The 16,581-nt window shown below is 46.0% G+C and overlaps 1 protein-coding gene across 1 annotated transcript in view; it reads left to right on the top strand.

Moving 5' to 3' along the window:
- Positions 1-16,581, top strand: part of mEFG1 (mitochondrial translation elongation factor G 1) — a 61,666-nt gene that overhangs the window by 28,001 nt on the left and 17,084 nt on the right. The window contains exons 8-12 of the mRNA XM_045736868.2: positions 4,333-4,501; positions 5,593-5,739; positions 9,399-9,593; positions 9,750-9,902; positions 14,831-14,948. Coding sequence (XP_045592824.2) covers positions 4,333-4,501; positions 5,593-5,739; positions 9,399-9,593; positions 9,750-9,902; positions 14,831-14,948 — 782 coding nt within the window. The remainder of the gene's footprint in view (positions 1-4,332; positions 4,502-5,592; positions 5,740-9,398; positions 9,594-9,749; positions 9,903-14,830; positions 14,949-16,581) is intronic.

Raw genomic sequence — 16,581 nt, 5'->3', positions numbered from 1 at the left:
CTTTAAAGCAGGAGAGATTGCTGAAATGGAGGGAATACAGAGAACATATATGGCACACACAGACGTGATAAAGTCTCCGTGGTGTAGTGGTAAGACACTCGCCTGGCGTTCCGCGAGCGCTATGTCATGGGTTCGTATCCTGGCCGGGGAGGATTTACTGGGCGCAATTCCTTAACTGTAGCCTCTGTTTAACGCAACAGTAAAATGTGTACTTGGATGAAAAAACGATTCTTCGCGGCAGGGGATCGTATTCCAGGGACCTGCCCGAAACACTACGCGTACTAGTGGCTGTACATGAATGTAACAACTCTTGTATATATCTCAAAAAAAAAAAAAAAAATAAAAAAAATAAAGCACCTAAATTTTTGGGATCGTCTCAAAGCTCTGCAAATGTACTCACTAGAAAGGAGACGAGAGAGATATCAAATAATATACACGTGGAAAATACTGGAGGTCCATTTCCCAAATCTACACAGTAAAATAACAACATACTGGAGTGAACGACATGGTAGAAAATGCAGAATAGAACCAGTGAAGAGTAGGGGTGCCATAGGCACAATCAGAGAACACTGTATAAACATCAGAGGTCCACGGTTGTTCACCATCCTCCCAGCAAGTATAAGAAATATTGCCGGAACAACCGTGAACATCTTTAAGAGAACACTAGATCGTTTTCTCCAAGGAGTACCAGACCAACTGGGCTGTGGTGGATATGTGTGGGATTGTGGGCCACTCCAAGCAACAGCCTAGTGGACCAAGCTCTCACAAGTCAAACTTGGCCTCGGGCCGGGCTTGGGGAGTAGAAGAACTCCCAGAACCCCATCAAGCAGATATCAAGCAGGTACCCATGACCACCCACTGGCCACCACCACCGCAGTCTCTCCCATTCGAAGAGGTTAATACTTTCATCCGGTAGCGACGCAATTTGCGCCCATTAATAATCTTACGGATGTCCAGTGCGGATGCATGTTGCGTCCGAAATTAAAATATTTGTTAAAATTCCATTTATCGTTTGATTGTTATGGGACTAGTTTTAAAATGAGCGCCTTTTGATTGTGAAAAATTTGATACCGAATGAATGATGTAGCATGACAATTGAGGTCAGAACACTGGAAAGAGTACATATGTTAGTGTGGGTGCACATTTCCGGGAAATGCCAGGTTCACCTTGAGGTGGGTTGGGCGCCCGCACCGAGTGCGGGAAAGTGTTATTTGAAGTGTGGTGATCAGAGATGTTCACTGAAAGGAGTAAAAGGCCCACCAAAAGCAAAAATGCTACAAGAAGAGAAATGGAGAAATTTGTAACCTTGACAAAGCAATACAAACATTTGTTACTGCAGTGAAATCACTGCCAAGACGTACTCACCTGCCACCAGATGATAGGTCAGGTGACCCTGAGTACCGATCAGCCAGCCAGCCAATTCGCAAGCCTGGTGTGCTTATGACAACCCTCGACTGTACAGGACCCTGTTTCCTTTCAACTTTAAGATGAGTGGTGTAGGCCATCCCTATGTTGGGTTCGGCCTCGTATAACTATCTACAGGCTCACCATAGCCCGTGTTACTTGGAACTTTTTGTTCCAGGTAGCGAATCTTTAACAACAACAACAACTCCAGGGCCTTGCGTCGGTTGCTGTGTAGCCGGCTTTCTCTTCGGGTTTTTCCCAAACTACAGAGAGACAGGCACATTCCTATGTTTGTTTCAACAAACATAGTAATGTGCCTCAATGCCAATAGTGACTGCCCAGACAGGTACAAGAGGAGTGTTGTCAACGCTTACGTCAACCGGGCTCTCAGCCACACTTCAGGATGGAAGCAAGTCAATGAAGAACTCTGTAGAGTAAGGCAGGTCCTAGTCAACAATGACTTCTCTAATGGTTTTGTTGAAGACGTCATAAAAAGAAAGGTGAAATGCCATGCAGGCTTTGAAGAGTCAATTAACACAACACTTGCACCCTCTATTAGACTGTTTTACAGGAACTTCTCTTCGACTGCTCAAAAAATGGAGGGAAAGGGTTTTAAAGACATTATTGATATGAACATTATCTCTACAGACAAAAATCAGAAAATACAATTGATAATTTACTACAAAAACAAAAAAACGGCCAACCTACTCATGAAAAACTCCCCAGACACCAAACAGAACGTCTTGAAGGAAACCAACATCGTCTATGCCTTTAAATGCCCACTTGGGGACTGTAAGCCCCAAAGAACTCGGTATGACAACAACGTAAGTCATACGTAAGACAATAACATCTCTTTCCAGGCAATTAACATTACATAAACAACATGGCTCCATCAAGGAACACACAACTTCTCACAACCAGACCACCACCAGAGAAATCTTAACAAACAACACACAAATCATCTATAAATACAACGATAGCAGGAAGCTCGACATCAGCAAGGCACTACACATCAAAAAGTCAACACCAGCAATCAATAGCCAATTAATGCACAACTATATTCTACCCACTTCAAGACCCCGAACCAACATGGAAGCAGCAAGAGGAGGTATGGCCCAATAGGCCTTCTGCAGTTACTTCCATTCTTATGTTTTCATACCCAATTTATACCCATTGTTTCGTGTTCTGTCTTGTGTTTGTCACCTCACCCAAAATTTTTGTGCCATATCACCTCACCCAAAAAGAGTATAAGTACGATGAATTTGTATCTGTAAACTAAGTCTTTGAAAATGTAATAAGAAGTTATGAAACGCTTTCAGGCATCAGACAATAAATAAAAATGAATTTTGCATATTTGATATTTCAATTAGCATCGACAGTGAAGAAAAACATAAGAAATATTGAGAAAATTCGTGTTAGAATTATTAATCTTACCTTTTCAGTCATATTCAACAAAATATGTTTACAAGAAAAACTGCTACCAAAATATACAAAAATATATATATATATAATATAGTTTCTAATTGAAAAAGTTTTTAGGTTCTGGAAAGTTTGACTGGAAAATTGAATTAATGAATTTCAAATTGTAATACAAATACCTGTAATAAAATACTCAGAAATTATTTATGTCTGAGGGGAGCTCCTGCGGCTCCCCGGAGCTTACTAGGCTGATACGCCCATGTCAGACTTTGGCATCAGTCATGTGTATGGAGTTCTGTGGGCCTACCGGGGACCACGAGCCAGAACCTGACTCCCTCAGAGAGGCATGGGGAGCAATGGCCTATAAAAACCTCCGTGTCATTGGAAGCATTCCATCGACCAGGTCAGGCACCCAGAAATATAAGCATCCCAAAACAAACCCCTATTCTGGTGAAAATATTGCTACCAAAAGCCGTACAAGTGGATAGAACTCCTCTAAACGAAACGAGTAAGCAAGCATGACGTCACACATTGCTACATCGCTGTCTGCGCAGCTCCCCCCCTCCCTGGGAGGGGGAAGGGGGACCCCAAGACCCCTCGTGCCGGGTATCCACCCTTCAGTTCTAAGGCTGCTGCTAGTGGTTGAGGTCGTGTGCTCTGGCTCCGGTGGTTGTTTCAGCACTGTACCTAGTGTGTGGTGACTGTCTTCTAGGTCTTCTAGGGAGCCGGCGGCTGAGCGGACAGAACACTGGACGTGTGATCCTGTGGTCCCGGGTTCGATTCCAGGCGCCGGCGAGAAACAATGGGCAGAGTTTTTTTCACCCTGATGCCCCTTTTACCTAGCGGTAAATAGGTACCTGGGAGTTAGTCAGCTGTCACGGGCTGCTTCCTGAGGGTGGAGGCCTGGTCGAGGACCAGGCCGCAGGGACACTAAAGCCCCAAAAGTATCTCAAGATAACCTCAAGATAGGTGATGCGTGAGCCGAGAGTACTACTGTTGGTGATCAGGTGGCATTCAGGATGAAAGAAACTTTGCCCATTTGTTTCTGCCTCGTGCGCGAATCGAACCCGCGCCACAGAATTACGAATACTGCGCGCTATCCACCAGGCTACGAGGTTTTGGTCTCCACCACCACCTTACACCACCAAGTCTCGGGCCTCTGATGTTGATAGAGTTCTCTCTCAGAGTACCTGCAGGTAGCAATATTTTCACCAGAATAGGGGTTTGTTCGGGATGCTTACCTTTCTGGGTGCCTTTCCCGATCGATGGCAGACATAGAATGCTTCCAACTACACGGGGGGTTTCTATAGGCCATTGCTTCCCATGTCTCTCTGAGAGGGGCCAGGTTCTGGCTCGTGGTCCCCGGTAGGGCAACAGAACTCCATACACATGACTGATGCCAAAGTCTGACATTAGCATATCAGCCTAGTAAGCTCCAGGGAGCCTCCGGGTCTCACCCAGAAAATGGCGTTTCATTACATTCAACGCTGGTTTTTTTTATTTCTTAAGGGAAGAAGAGAAGATGCTTCTAAATTCTGCACGTGACAACAGCAGTCCTTTTGTTGGCTTAGCCTTTAAGTTAGAAGCGGGCAAGTTTGGCCAGCTGACGTATATTAGAGTCTATCAAGGATGTCTTAAAAAAGGGGAAAATATATATAACTCGCGTACTGGCAAGAAGGTGAGTTAACTGGTGTTTGTGTTGGTAGTGCATTGTAGCTCTGGACTCTTACTGGTTACTGCTGTCCATCAATAATCTAGCCTATATTTGACCAGCAAGTTGCCAAGTTGGTATATAAGATAGCCAGAGCAACATAGCAACAACTATTTATTTGACTTTCATGATAGCCAAACTAGTATAGAAACTTTGTGGATAAAGTCAGGTTATCTATGTTTTTAAAACATTTGAAATATCTGAGGATTGTTCATACATATACTTCTGGGGAGGATTGTTCACATATACTTCTGGGGAGGATTGTTCGCATACACTTCTGGGGAGGATTGTTCACATACACTTCTGGGGAGGATTGTTCACATATACTTCTGGGGAGGATTGTTCGCATACACTTCTGGGGAGGATTGTTCACATACACTTCTGGGGAGGATTGTTCACATACACTTCTGGGGAGGATTGTTCACATACACTTCTGGGGAGGATTGTTCACATATACTTCTGGGGAGGATTGTTCGCATACACTTCTGGGGAGGATTGTTCACATACACTTCTGGGGAGGATTGTTCACATACACTTCTGGGGAGGATTGTTCACATACACTTCTGGGGAGGACTGTTCATATACACTTCTGGGGAGGACTGTTCATATACACTTCTGGGGAGGACTGTTCATATACACATCTGGGGAGGACTGTTCATATACACTTCTGGGGAGGACTGTTCACATACACTTCTGGGGAGGACTGTTCACATACACTTCTGGGGAGGATTGTTCACATACACTTCTGGGGAGGACTGTTCATATACACATCTGGGGAGGACTGTTCATATACACTTCTGGGGAGGACTGTTCATATACACATCTGGGGAGGGCTGCTCACAGATACACTTATGAGGAGGATTGTTCATAAACTACCTTAATAATGAAGCTTTGCTTTGCTCTCAGAATTATGTCTTCCATTTTGTGTGTCCTTTGTATCATAATTTTGATTGGCTAATTTGCAGATTGATTTTTAAAAGAAAGAAATAGATGAGATATGTGAAGTCGTGAGTCTAAGATACTGTATTTGTCACGACCTTATTGTTTAATTTTAACAGATAAAAGTGTCGAGACTTGTTCAGATGCACAGTAATAATATGGAAGACGTTACGGAAGTGTTCGCTGGTGATATTTGTGCAGTGTTTGGCATTGACTGTGCTTCAGGAGACACCTTCACAACTAATCTTAAACTGAACATCTCTATGGTTAGTATTGTATGCTTATCAACATAGGCACAATTATCTTGTATTTCTCACCTATTTATGCATTTCACTCTTATGTTTAAACTGTATTTTGTTTGAAAATTCTTAATGTTTTGAAATTAGGAAAAATATATTAAGTATATGATTTTGATCAGGGTGAGTGAGAAAGTTTGATATGTATGAGGAGTGGAAATGAACAGGACTAAATTGCAGTTCTATATTATGGACTAAATGTTTGTCAAGTTTGTTTTTATAACAAACATCAACAAACACTGTTGTTAACACTGTTGTTGAAGCTTAGGTGTAATGTGTAATTACCTATGTGTAGTTACATAATGAGAGCTACGCTCGTGGTATCCCGTCTTCCTACTAATCTTTGCCATATAATGCTTGGAAACTACTGACGGTTTTGGTCTCCACCACCACCACCTTACTTAACTTGTTCCAACTGTCTATCACTCTATATGCAAGACTGAATTTTCTTATATTTAAATCTATGAACTCTTGTTCATGAAGTTTCAGGTCCCAGGAATTCTTCCCTACCAATATTGTCAATTCCCATTACTATTTTGTACATAGTGATCATATCACCTCTTTTTCTTGGGGGAACCCCTACGGCTCCCCGGAGCTTACTAGGCTGATCTGCTAATGTTAGACTTTGGCATCAGTCATGTATATGGAGTTCTTTGGGCCTACTTGGGACCACGAGCCAGAACCTGGCCCCCTCAGAGAAGGGGGGGCAAGGAGAGCAATGGCCTATAGACACCCTCCGTGTGGTTGGAAGCATTCTATGTCTACCATCGACCGGGTCAGGCAACCAGAAAAGTAAGCATCCCAAAACAAAGCCCCGTTCTGGTGAAAATTGCCACCAAAAGCTGAACAAGTGAATAGAACTCCCCAAACAAAAACTAGCAAACTAATATGACGTCACCTGTCGCCGCGCCGCCGTCTGAGCAGCTTCCCCCCCCCCCCCTCCCCGGGAGAGGGAAGAGGGAGCCCCAGACCTCCCACGCCGGCGATCCACACCCCAGTTCTTCTGCTGATGCTGAAGGCTGAGGTCATGTGCTCTGGCTTTGGAGGCTGCCCCGTTTTGGTTGGTGTCACGGGCTTGGGGGTGTTAGTTGCTTCGGTTTCCTTCCGCAGCCCCTTGTCTTTCTCCTGTTGTGGTCTAATCTGGTCCCCCCCCCCCCCCCTTTCCTCCCGCATCCGGGTTCTTACCGTCTGTGGGTTCGGGGTCGGTGCAGTGCTTCGATGATTTTGAGACTCAGGCGGTCTCGGGAAATTCCTCTACCGGGGTAGCAACGGGGGCATTCGAGCCTGTTCCTCCAGCCGTGTTGTACGAGTCTGTCAGTGGGCCCGCCCACTGTATAATACATAATACAGTGGGCCCACAGTTCTTATGGGCCCCGGTGGGCCCATAAGAACTCCATACACATGAATGATGCCAAAGTCTGACATTAGCATATCAGCCTAGTAAGTTCTGGGGAGCCTCCAGGTTTTGCCCAAAAAATGGCGTTTCTTTATATTTAACGCTGGGTTTTTTCTTCCATCTTATAGTTTGGCATATTTAATACCTCTAACCTCTCCTTGTAGCTTGTCATTCATTTCCAGCAGCCATTTAGTTGCGTTTCTTTGCACCTTTTCCAATTAGTTGATGTGCTGATGTGCTTCTTAAGATATGGGCATCATATAACTCCATATTCCAGCTTTGGTCTCACTAAGGTCGTGAACAATTTCTTTATTATTTCACCATGCATGTATTTAAAAGCAATTCTGAAATTGTAAAGTGTAGCATAGGCTCCTCACACAATGTACTGTATCTTTATATGGTCCTCAGGTGATAGTTTTCTGTCTAGAACTACCCTACATCTCTCTCTTTATCAGAATTTTTGTTAAAGCTTTTTTTCACATAATTTCTAGGTTGTTTGGTCTGTTTTCTCCTATTCGTGTTGTGTGTGGTTGTCCAGTGATGCTTCTGAGTGTGGAAGGTAAAGTGTCTGAAATCCATTGAAGGAAACTGGAAATATGAATATCTGGAGTTTTTTTTAGATCACTGGTTGGTGGTGTGTAAGGTATGACAAAGTGGTGAAATGATGATGGTTTCTCATAATTATTCAGGAGATACAATAAGGGTTGAGTAAGAGAACTAATAGATTAGTGTAGTACAAAAGAAGGGTTCATATTAATCTTGGAGAAAAACTGTGGACAATTGAACCTTGGAACCATGTCGTATATACTGTACAAGAAAATTTTTGTTAATATCGCCAAGGAATGCCTGTCGTGGGTACTTATTGATCTCCTCATACATAGTATGTACTCGCCTAGTTGTGCTTGTGGGGATTTAGATTCCACGCTTTGGTCCCAGCCTTGGTTTCAGGCGAAGCTTGCTTGGTGTCTGAACCCGGGGGTCTCTCCGCCTCTTTCAGCAGATTGATCTGGCCTGGTATATGGCTGGTTCGATATTCTCATCTGATCTTTCTGACATGCATACAGTCCAGCAACTGCGGTCTATTCTGTGTCCATGACGTTCGCAAGCTCACGGCTTTGGCTGCTGTTTTTGGTAACAGGCTGACATTCGGGCGCAAGGCTTTTGGAGGTTGTAACAGGGTCTTGGCCTCACAGTACCTTGTTAATGTTTCTGGCCCGGTTCGGGTATGTGTTGTTTTGGGTCGCAGATTGCAGCCAGTTGTCTCGACTTCAAGTAGAGGAGCGAGTGGCGGCTGCCTTCTGGGTAAGTCCCTCTTTTTCTTTTCTTTGGTTAGGTAACTGTGGGGAGCCTAAGGGGCTCTCCACAGAAATCCAGTGTTTGATGTAATGAAATGCCATTATCTGGGTGAGTCCCAGAGGCTCCTTGAGCAGCATATGGTGATATGAACTAGGGAAAATCAAAAGGAGACTATAGCCGTCCAGTACACAATGAGAGAGTAACCACTTACCCCCCAAAAAGTCACCAAAAGGGAAATTGACCCTTTGTACTACACCCTTCCTCCCTCTGGTCAGTGGTTGTTCGCATCTTTTGACATTCAGCCTCTGAACTGAAGGTTGGATAGCCAGCAGGAGGGGGTTTGGGGCTCCCCCATCCCCCACCTGGGGAGGGGAGGGGGGGTGCAGGGAGTGGCGCAGCGACGACGGTGGCTTCCTGCTTGTTTACTTGTTTTCGGAAGGGGGAGTTCTGCTTGCTAGTTAGGCTTTTGGTTGCAATTTTTAACCAACTGTAGTTTGTTTTGGGATGCTTACCTTTCTGGGTGCCTAACCCGGTAGATGGCAGACATAGAATGCTTCCAACCACATGGGGGTTTTTATAGGCCATTGCTCCTCATGCCTCTCTGATGGGGGATGGAAGCCAGGTTCTGGCTCGTGGTCCCCAGTAAGCTAGAACTCCATCGAATTGACTGATGCTATGGTCTATTACATACATGTCAGCCCGGTAAGCTCCGGAAGCCTCTGGGACTCGCCCAGAAAAGGGCTTTTCATTACATTCAATGCAGGGTTTTTTCAGGAAAATTCTAAATTGGGAGAAAAATTCTAAACTTGTGGCGAAGTTTAGTCGTTTTGTTTAGGGGAATATATTATAGGAAGGTTGAAATTTGGGAGGTGCCACTGTAATGTGGTGATTTGTGCTTGTGACATTGACTTTATAGAACACTTTTTATTTCTTACAGGAATCAATGTATATTCCTGAACCTGTTATATCTATGGGCATCAAGCCCAAGAGAAGTAAAGATAGTGATGCATTCAGCAAAGCAATCAGTCGGTTCACAAAAGAAGACCCCACATACAGAATATATTGGGACAATGATGTCAAGGAGACGGTTGCGTGTGGCATGGGAGAACTTCATCTAGAAATTTATGCACAGGTGAGGTAGTCCTCATTATTAGAAATAAGTTGTGTGGAAACAATTTAAATAGGTTACTTCGTGAGTGTATATTATTGCTTTTGTCAATAAAAAAATTATGTATTATAGCTATATAAGTATGCTGCAACTCCTTTAACAAACTTTATTTTTTTTTAGAGAATGGAGCGAGAGTATGGCTGTGAAGTGGAAATGGGAAAACCAAAGGTGGCCTTCAGAGAGACACTTGCAAGCCCGGTCGAATTTGACTATCTCCACAAGAAGCAGTCTGGTGGATCTGGCCAGTTTGGTCGTGTCATTGGTGTTCTTGAAGTAAGATGCAAATAGAATGAACGTATATGTTGCTTTGCTAGGCCACCAATAGCCTTTAATAGCCCGGCCCCCACTCCAGTTGACACTTATAGAATTATTAAAAGACCAGGAACATAAAGCAACCAGTATAATCCATAAAATAAAGAATACAATTCACATAATAATAATTATAATAATAATAATGGTGCTAATTTTCATTAGCCTAGATGGTGCCAGGGCCGAGAAAATTACACCAACAATGATGTACTTGATAAGGTTGGATACAGCAGGCTACCCCACTCACAACTAACCTACCACCACCACCAGCTCACTTAGCTTGTTCCAACTGTCTACCACTCTGTTTGCAAAAGAAAACTTTCTAATATTTTTCTGTGGGAAGCTCCTTTGGCTCTCTTGAGCTATTGAACTGATATATGCTGTATTAGTCTGGGGCTTCAGTCAATGGAGTTCTGTTTACCGGGGACCATTAACCAGAACATGGCCCTCTCAGAGAGGTGCAGGGAGAAATGACCTAGGGAAACCTTGTGTTTGGGGGTATTCCATGTCTGCCATCGACCAGGGCTAGGCACCCAGACAGGTAGGCATCTTAAAACAGACCCACTAGATAGGAAATTGCAAAAAAACAAAGACTGAACAGAAAAACAGAACTTCCCAAAAGAAAACAAAGGAAACCTAGAAAGAAGACGAGAGAGATGTCAAATAATATATACGTGGAAAATACTGGAGGGCCAGGTCCCAAATCTATACAGTAAAATAACAATATTCTGGAGTGAACGATATGGAAGAAAATGCAGAATAGACCCAGTGAAGAGCAGGGGGTGCCATAGGCCCAATCAGAGAATACTGTATAAACATCAGAGGTCCACGGTTGTTCAACATCCTCAGAGCGAGCATTTGACCTTGTCCTATATGCTCATCTGGCTCCCAAGCCTACAGCCTTCTGTACACTGTTTGTATTATGGTCAATTTAGCCGTTCTTTTTCTATGGGGAGCCCCTACGGCTCCCTGGAGGTTATCGGGCTAATGTATATTATGTTAGACCGGGACATTAGCTATGGAATTCAGACCTACCAGAGACCAGCGCCAGAACCTGGCCCCTTCAGAGAGGTTTCAGGGAGCAATGGCTCTGGAAAACCGCATTATGGTTGGGGGTTTTCCTTATCTGCCATCGACCGGGGTTAAGCACCCAGAAAGGTAGGCATAACAAAACAAACCCCACATGGTAAGAAACTACAACAAAAACCGAACAGAAAGGTAAAAACTCCCTACAATCCCAAGGAAACAATCTGCTGCCAAGGAAATTTACTGCCGCGCCGGTCGTCCGCGCAGCCCTCTCCTCCCCGGGAGGGGGAGTGGGGCCCCGGACCTCACCGTGCTGGCTGCCTTCAGTTCGGAAACTATACTTCAACCAACGCAAAAAAAAAAACGCCGACCGGATGGGAGGGAGGGTAGCCAGGTAGCTTCCGGGGCTCACCCAGAAAATGGTGTTTCATTACATTCAACGCTGGTTTTCTGTGGGGAGCCCCTACGGAGCTCCCCACAGCTCCGTGGGGTATGTAGCTCTCTGGAGCTACATACCCAAAGAGAAGGAAAATAGGGACTTACCCGGGAGGCGGTGGCCACAAACTCCTCAACGCGAAGTCGAGACAACTGGCTGCAACCAGCGACCCAAAGCAACACAAGAACGCCGAGGAGCAGGGACGTTCACCAAATAACGGGCGGCCAGGACCCTGTTCGTCTTCCAAAATCCACGTGCCCGAATATGAGCCTAAGACATGTTACCAAACACGGCAGCCAAAGCTGCAAACTTCCGAACGTCATGGGCGCGAGTATAGACCTCAGGCTGGCTAGACTTAATAACCCTGCAGATAACCTGGGAGACCCGACCCCTGGAACAGGGAACGAGGGAAACCTTATCAACCTAAAGCGCATCCCCAGCCACCCCAGCTGAAGCACGCAGGTAACGGCGAAGAGCTGCAACTGGACACAACACATGATGCACCCCCGGCCGAACCAACCAAGCATCAATGACCCACGGACCCCTCCGGAAAGCAGCCGTCTCGTTCTTCGCCAGAAAAGATGGAGAAGGCTGCAAACGGACAAACCTACCCCCAGGACCAAAAGAGCAGTAACCCCTGCGCCGGAGGAGAGCATGAAACTTTCCTACCCGGCCCCCAGAGGCTAATGCCAACAAAAACAAACCTTTTTAAAAACAGTCCGGAACCGAAGGGGCCACCACAAACCAAGGAGAGGAAAGATAGAACAGCACCCTGTTCAAGGACCAGGACGGCTCAGGAGGCACATGAGCAGGCCGGAGGTGAAACATGGCACGAAAAAGCTTACGGAACGGGGCGGATGTGACGTCTACCCCGAATGCTAGCTTGAGCGGCTCCGCCAGCGCCGCACGATACGAGGTGACAGTATTAGGCATCAAATGACGGTCCTAAAAAAGCCAAGAAAGAAAGGACAAGACAACCTACGAAGAGCCAGAAAATGGCGAAAAGAATGCCAGGAAACTTCATACTGTCGCCGAGACGAAGCTCTCAGGTTGGACACCATCAACGAAGCCACCTGATCACCATAGAAATGGTGATACACCCGCATCAAAAAGACCAGATGCGAAGAACAGAGGAGAAGGTCTAACCAGCCCCGTACCGGACCGGGCTGACCTGCTGAAAGAGGCGGAGCCGCGGGAAACGTCCCAGGTTCGGGCACCAAACCAAAAACACCGGAAACCAAGGCTGGACCGGCCATCAAGGGGCCACAAGGACTACTCTCCCTGGGAATGTCTCCAACCGAACCAGAACCCGAAGCAACAGCTGGACCAGAGGGAAGAGGTACAGGTAACCCCACCTCGACCAGTCCTGCCGAAAGGCATCCACCGCGAATGCCTCGCAGTCGGGGAAGGGCGTCACATAGATTGGGAGACACCGAGACCACGCCAACGCGAAGAGATCCACATCTGGGAGACTGTACGTCTGGCAGATCCAACGAAACGAGTCGTCGTCGACCGTCCACTCCATGGACAGAGTATGGAAGCGAGACAGACCGTTCGCCAGAACGTTGGATACTCCCTGGACATGAACCGCACAGAGAGCCAAACCCTGAGAATCCAGCAGATGAACCACTCGAAGGGACCAACCCCAAAGAGCCAAGGACCGAAGAGAACCCCCACAGTTCAGGCAATAAACCACTGGAGAACAGTCTGAATGGAGGTGAATGGTCGATCCCCGAACGACCCAAACCCTCCAAAGCGCGAACCAGACTGCCGCGAACTCGCGAACGGTGCTGTGAGCCTGACGGAAGGATGGACCCCACCATCCCTGGCCTACCTGGTGAGCACTGGTCACAAAGCCCCAGCCGAGAGACGATGGATCCGTGAACACATCGAGCGAGGGCTCGGGAAGGCGCCAAGGCACCGAACCCCGAAAACCCCGAAGAGGAAGCTGGTGACGCAGCAACCAACACAAGGTCCCTGGAGAATGAACCCAACGATCGCGAGAGAGGCGGAAGGGACATCCCCAAAGGAACCAAAACAGATGCCGAAGCCAAACCCGACCAGGCGGGTAGACTAGCACGGCGAAGTTCAGACTCCCGCACAACCGCTCGAGCAACCGCCGAGTGACCCAGGACCCTCTCAGAAACAGCCGACGGCAGTCCTGCAGCAACACCTCTGGAGGGAGAGACAAGGAAGCGGTCCGAGAATCCCAAACAAGATCCAGCCAGGTCCGAACCTGGGACGGAACCAGATGGGACTTCCTCCAGTTCACCAAGAACCCGAACCTGGCGAGCTGGGAAAGAACCATATCCCTGGCGAGCAGACAAGCTGACCGACTGGGAGCCCACACCAGCCAGTCGTCAAGGTAGGCCAAAACCCGAATCCCTAGAAGACGCAGACGGGTCACCACAACCCGGGTCAGACGCGTGAAAACGCGAGGTGCCAGATTCAAGTCCCTGAACCCCGGATGAATAGGAACGTGCCAATAGGCGTCCTTGAGGCCAAGGACACCATCCAGGCACCCGGCTCCAACAGAAGCCGGGCCTGAGACAGAGTAGTCATCCAAAAGGAGGGGCAAGGAATCCAGGGGTTCGGACAGGACAAGTCCAGAATGAACCTCAGATCCGCACAGTCCCGTTTCGGCACTGGAAACAGACAGGAAACCCATAAAGGCCCACAAATCGTGGGACCAAGCGTGGGCAAACAGAGCAAGCCTCCTCACCATCGCCCCGTCAGTGGGGCGAAACCGCGAAAGGGCCGACGCCCCTTACGAGTCGAACAGGGTGATCTTCTTGAGATGATTTCGGGGCTTTAGTGTCCCCGCGGCCCGGTCCTCGACCAGGCCTCCATCCCCAGGAAGCAGCCAGTGACAGCTGACTGACTCCCAGGTACCTATTTACTGCTAGGTAACAGGGGCATCTGGGTGAAAGCAACTGCCCATTGTTTCTCGCCAGCGCCCGGGATCGAACCCGGGACCACAGGATCACGTGCCCAGTGTTCTGTCAGCTCAGCCGCCGGCTCAATCATGACGTCACATGCCGTGTGGTGACATGTGACGTCGTCATTGTTTGCTAGTTTATTTTAGGGGAGTTCTATCCACTTGTTCGGCTTGTGGTAGCAATTTTCACCAGAATAGGGGTTTGTTTTGGGACGCTTACCTTTCTGGGTGCCTAACCTGGTTGATGGCAGACATAGAATGTTTCCAACCACACGGGGGTTTCTATAGGCCATTGCTCCCCTTGCCTCTTCTGAGGGGGCCAGGTTCTGGTTCGTGGTCCCCGGTAGGCCCATGGAACTCCATACACATGACTGATGCCAAAGTTTGATATTAGCATATCAGCCTAGTATGCTAGTAAGCTCCGGGGAGCCTCCGGGACTCACCCAGAAAATGGCATTTCATTACATTCAAAGCTGGTTTTTTATTTTACAGCCACTATCGCCTGAAGAAAACACAAAAGTCATCTTCAAAGATGAGACAATGGGTACCAATATTCCAAAACAATTCATTCCAGCAATTGAAAAAGGATTCAAGGCAGTGTGTGAAAAAGGTAAGTGAAAGATTATATATCAGGTGTTTGAGCACTATATTTTAACCTTAAACAGTGCACACATTTTTTAGGATCCTTTCCTGGTGTGCATAAAATAAAAATGAACAAATTTCTTTATAGATTGTAAAACATTTATTTCTGATCTCAAGAAAAAGTATAATTTGATCATTTTAGTTTGGTTGCAGTGAGGTGAAGAAATGTTGAAAACCTCAAATTCTGATATAATTAATTTAAAGTAAACTTTGTAGTAGATGTCTTCCTAGCCCATAAATGTCATTACATTTTGCATAGCATCAATGGTTCCTTCCATATGCATCACCTAATGAATGGTGATGCACCTGACATGGTGCCACATTTTAAAGTAATACTCAGGAAGGTAACTATGGCTTTCAGGATTATTTCCTTGCATAGCCAGAGGTGTCTAGTGCCGAATGATGACCACATCCTGTAGAATATTAAGTGGTGCATAAATCATTCACAAACATCAGGAGTATAGTCAGTCTATCATTTGAGAATGACAGGAGCAGCTTAAAAAGTTAATGAGAGGCTGTACATTATTTATATTGTCTGTAGTTTCAAAGTAGTTTCAAGGCGTTGTATAACAAAGAGTGCTGGGAAGACAGGCCACCACGAATGTAGCTCTCATCCTGTAACTACATTTAGGTAATTACACATACACACACACACATATACACACCCAGGAAGCAGCCCGTAGGATCGCAGGATCGCTGGTCTTCTGTTACTGGTAACAAGCTGCGTGCTCTTAAGGGTATCGAGTCCCCGTGGCTTTCCTCCTACCACTGCAACCAAGTGTGGGAAACGGCTTTCTCGAGGTTATGTATTGTCCCTACATGTTTAACTCATGGGCACTTAATGGAGCGCTGCCCTGCTCCTTATTGTCCAAACCACATTGTCCCTCTTACAGTGTTGCATATCCTTGTTGAACGTCCTGACTTCCAGGATGTTCGTGTGTCTTGCTTCCCAACTGTCCCTCACGGTCACCTGTCCCTTGATAGTATCCTTGGTGAATTGGTTGCTTTTGATGTTTTTCCTCTTATGCGCTTTTGTTCTCGTATTGGCATCCTTGGTGATATTTAGCACCTTTTGAATATCCCGCACATTTGCCGGTACAGTACTATATAGGCTCCTGGGCTTGGTGCCCTCTTTTGATAAATACTTACTATAATAACCCATCCTCCTGTTTAGGTAGTAGTTTTTGTAACTATGTGCACCATAGTACAAAGATTGTACTATGGTGCACATAGTACAATCTTTGTACAATCATTAATGCACCGTTGTACTATGGTGTATTATGGTGCAATTTCTAATTGCATTGTACGTCGGTATATGTACTATGTTCCTCATCATTACTGTAAGTAACGATGAGAACCATAGGACCATCCTACCAAAAAGGAGGATTGGCTAACTATACAGTAACCACCTATGCTATTTAATTATATCCTCTGTATACCTACATAGGCAAATTTAATACATATAATAGACTGCTATATGTGTACACTTATGCAAGTGTCTAAAATCTACTTTACGGACCCAAGTTAATAAATATAATTTATTTGTGCAACTAAATTGTGGGTTATCATTAATAATTCTTGAAATGTATATACAGCCTATT

The sequence above is a fragment of the Procambarus clarkii genome, chromosome 18 (assembly GCF_040958095.1).
Source record: "Procambarus clarkii isolate CNS0578487 chromosome 18, FALCON_Pclarkii_2.0, whole genome shotgun sequence".
NCBI classification, from domain to species: domain Eukaryota; kingdom Metazoa; phylum Arthropoda; class Malacostraca; order Decapoda; family Cambaridae; genus Procambarus; species Procambarus clarkii.
This window is presented reverse-complemented; position numbering and strand designations above follow the sequence as displayed.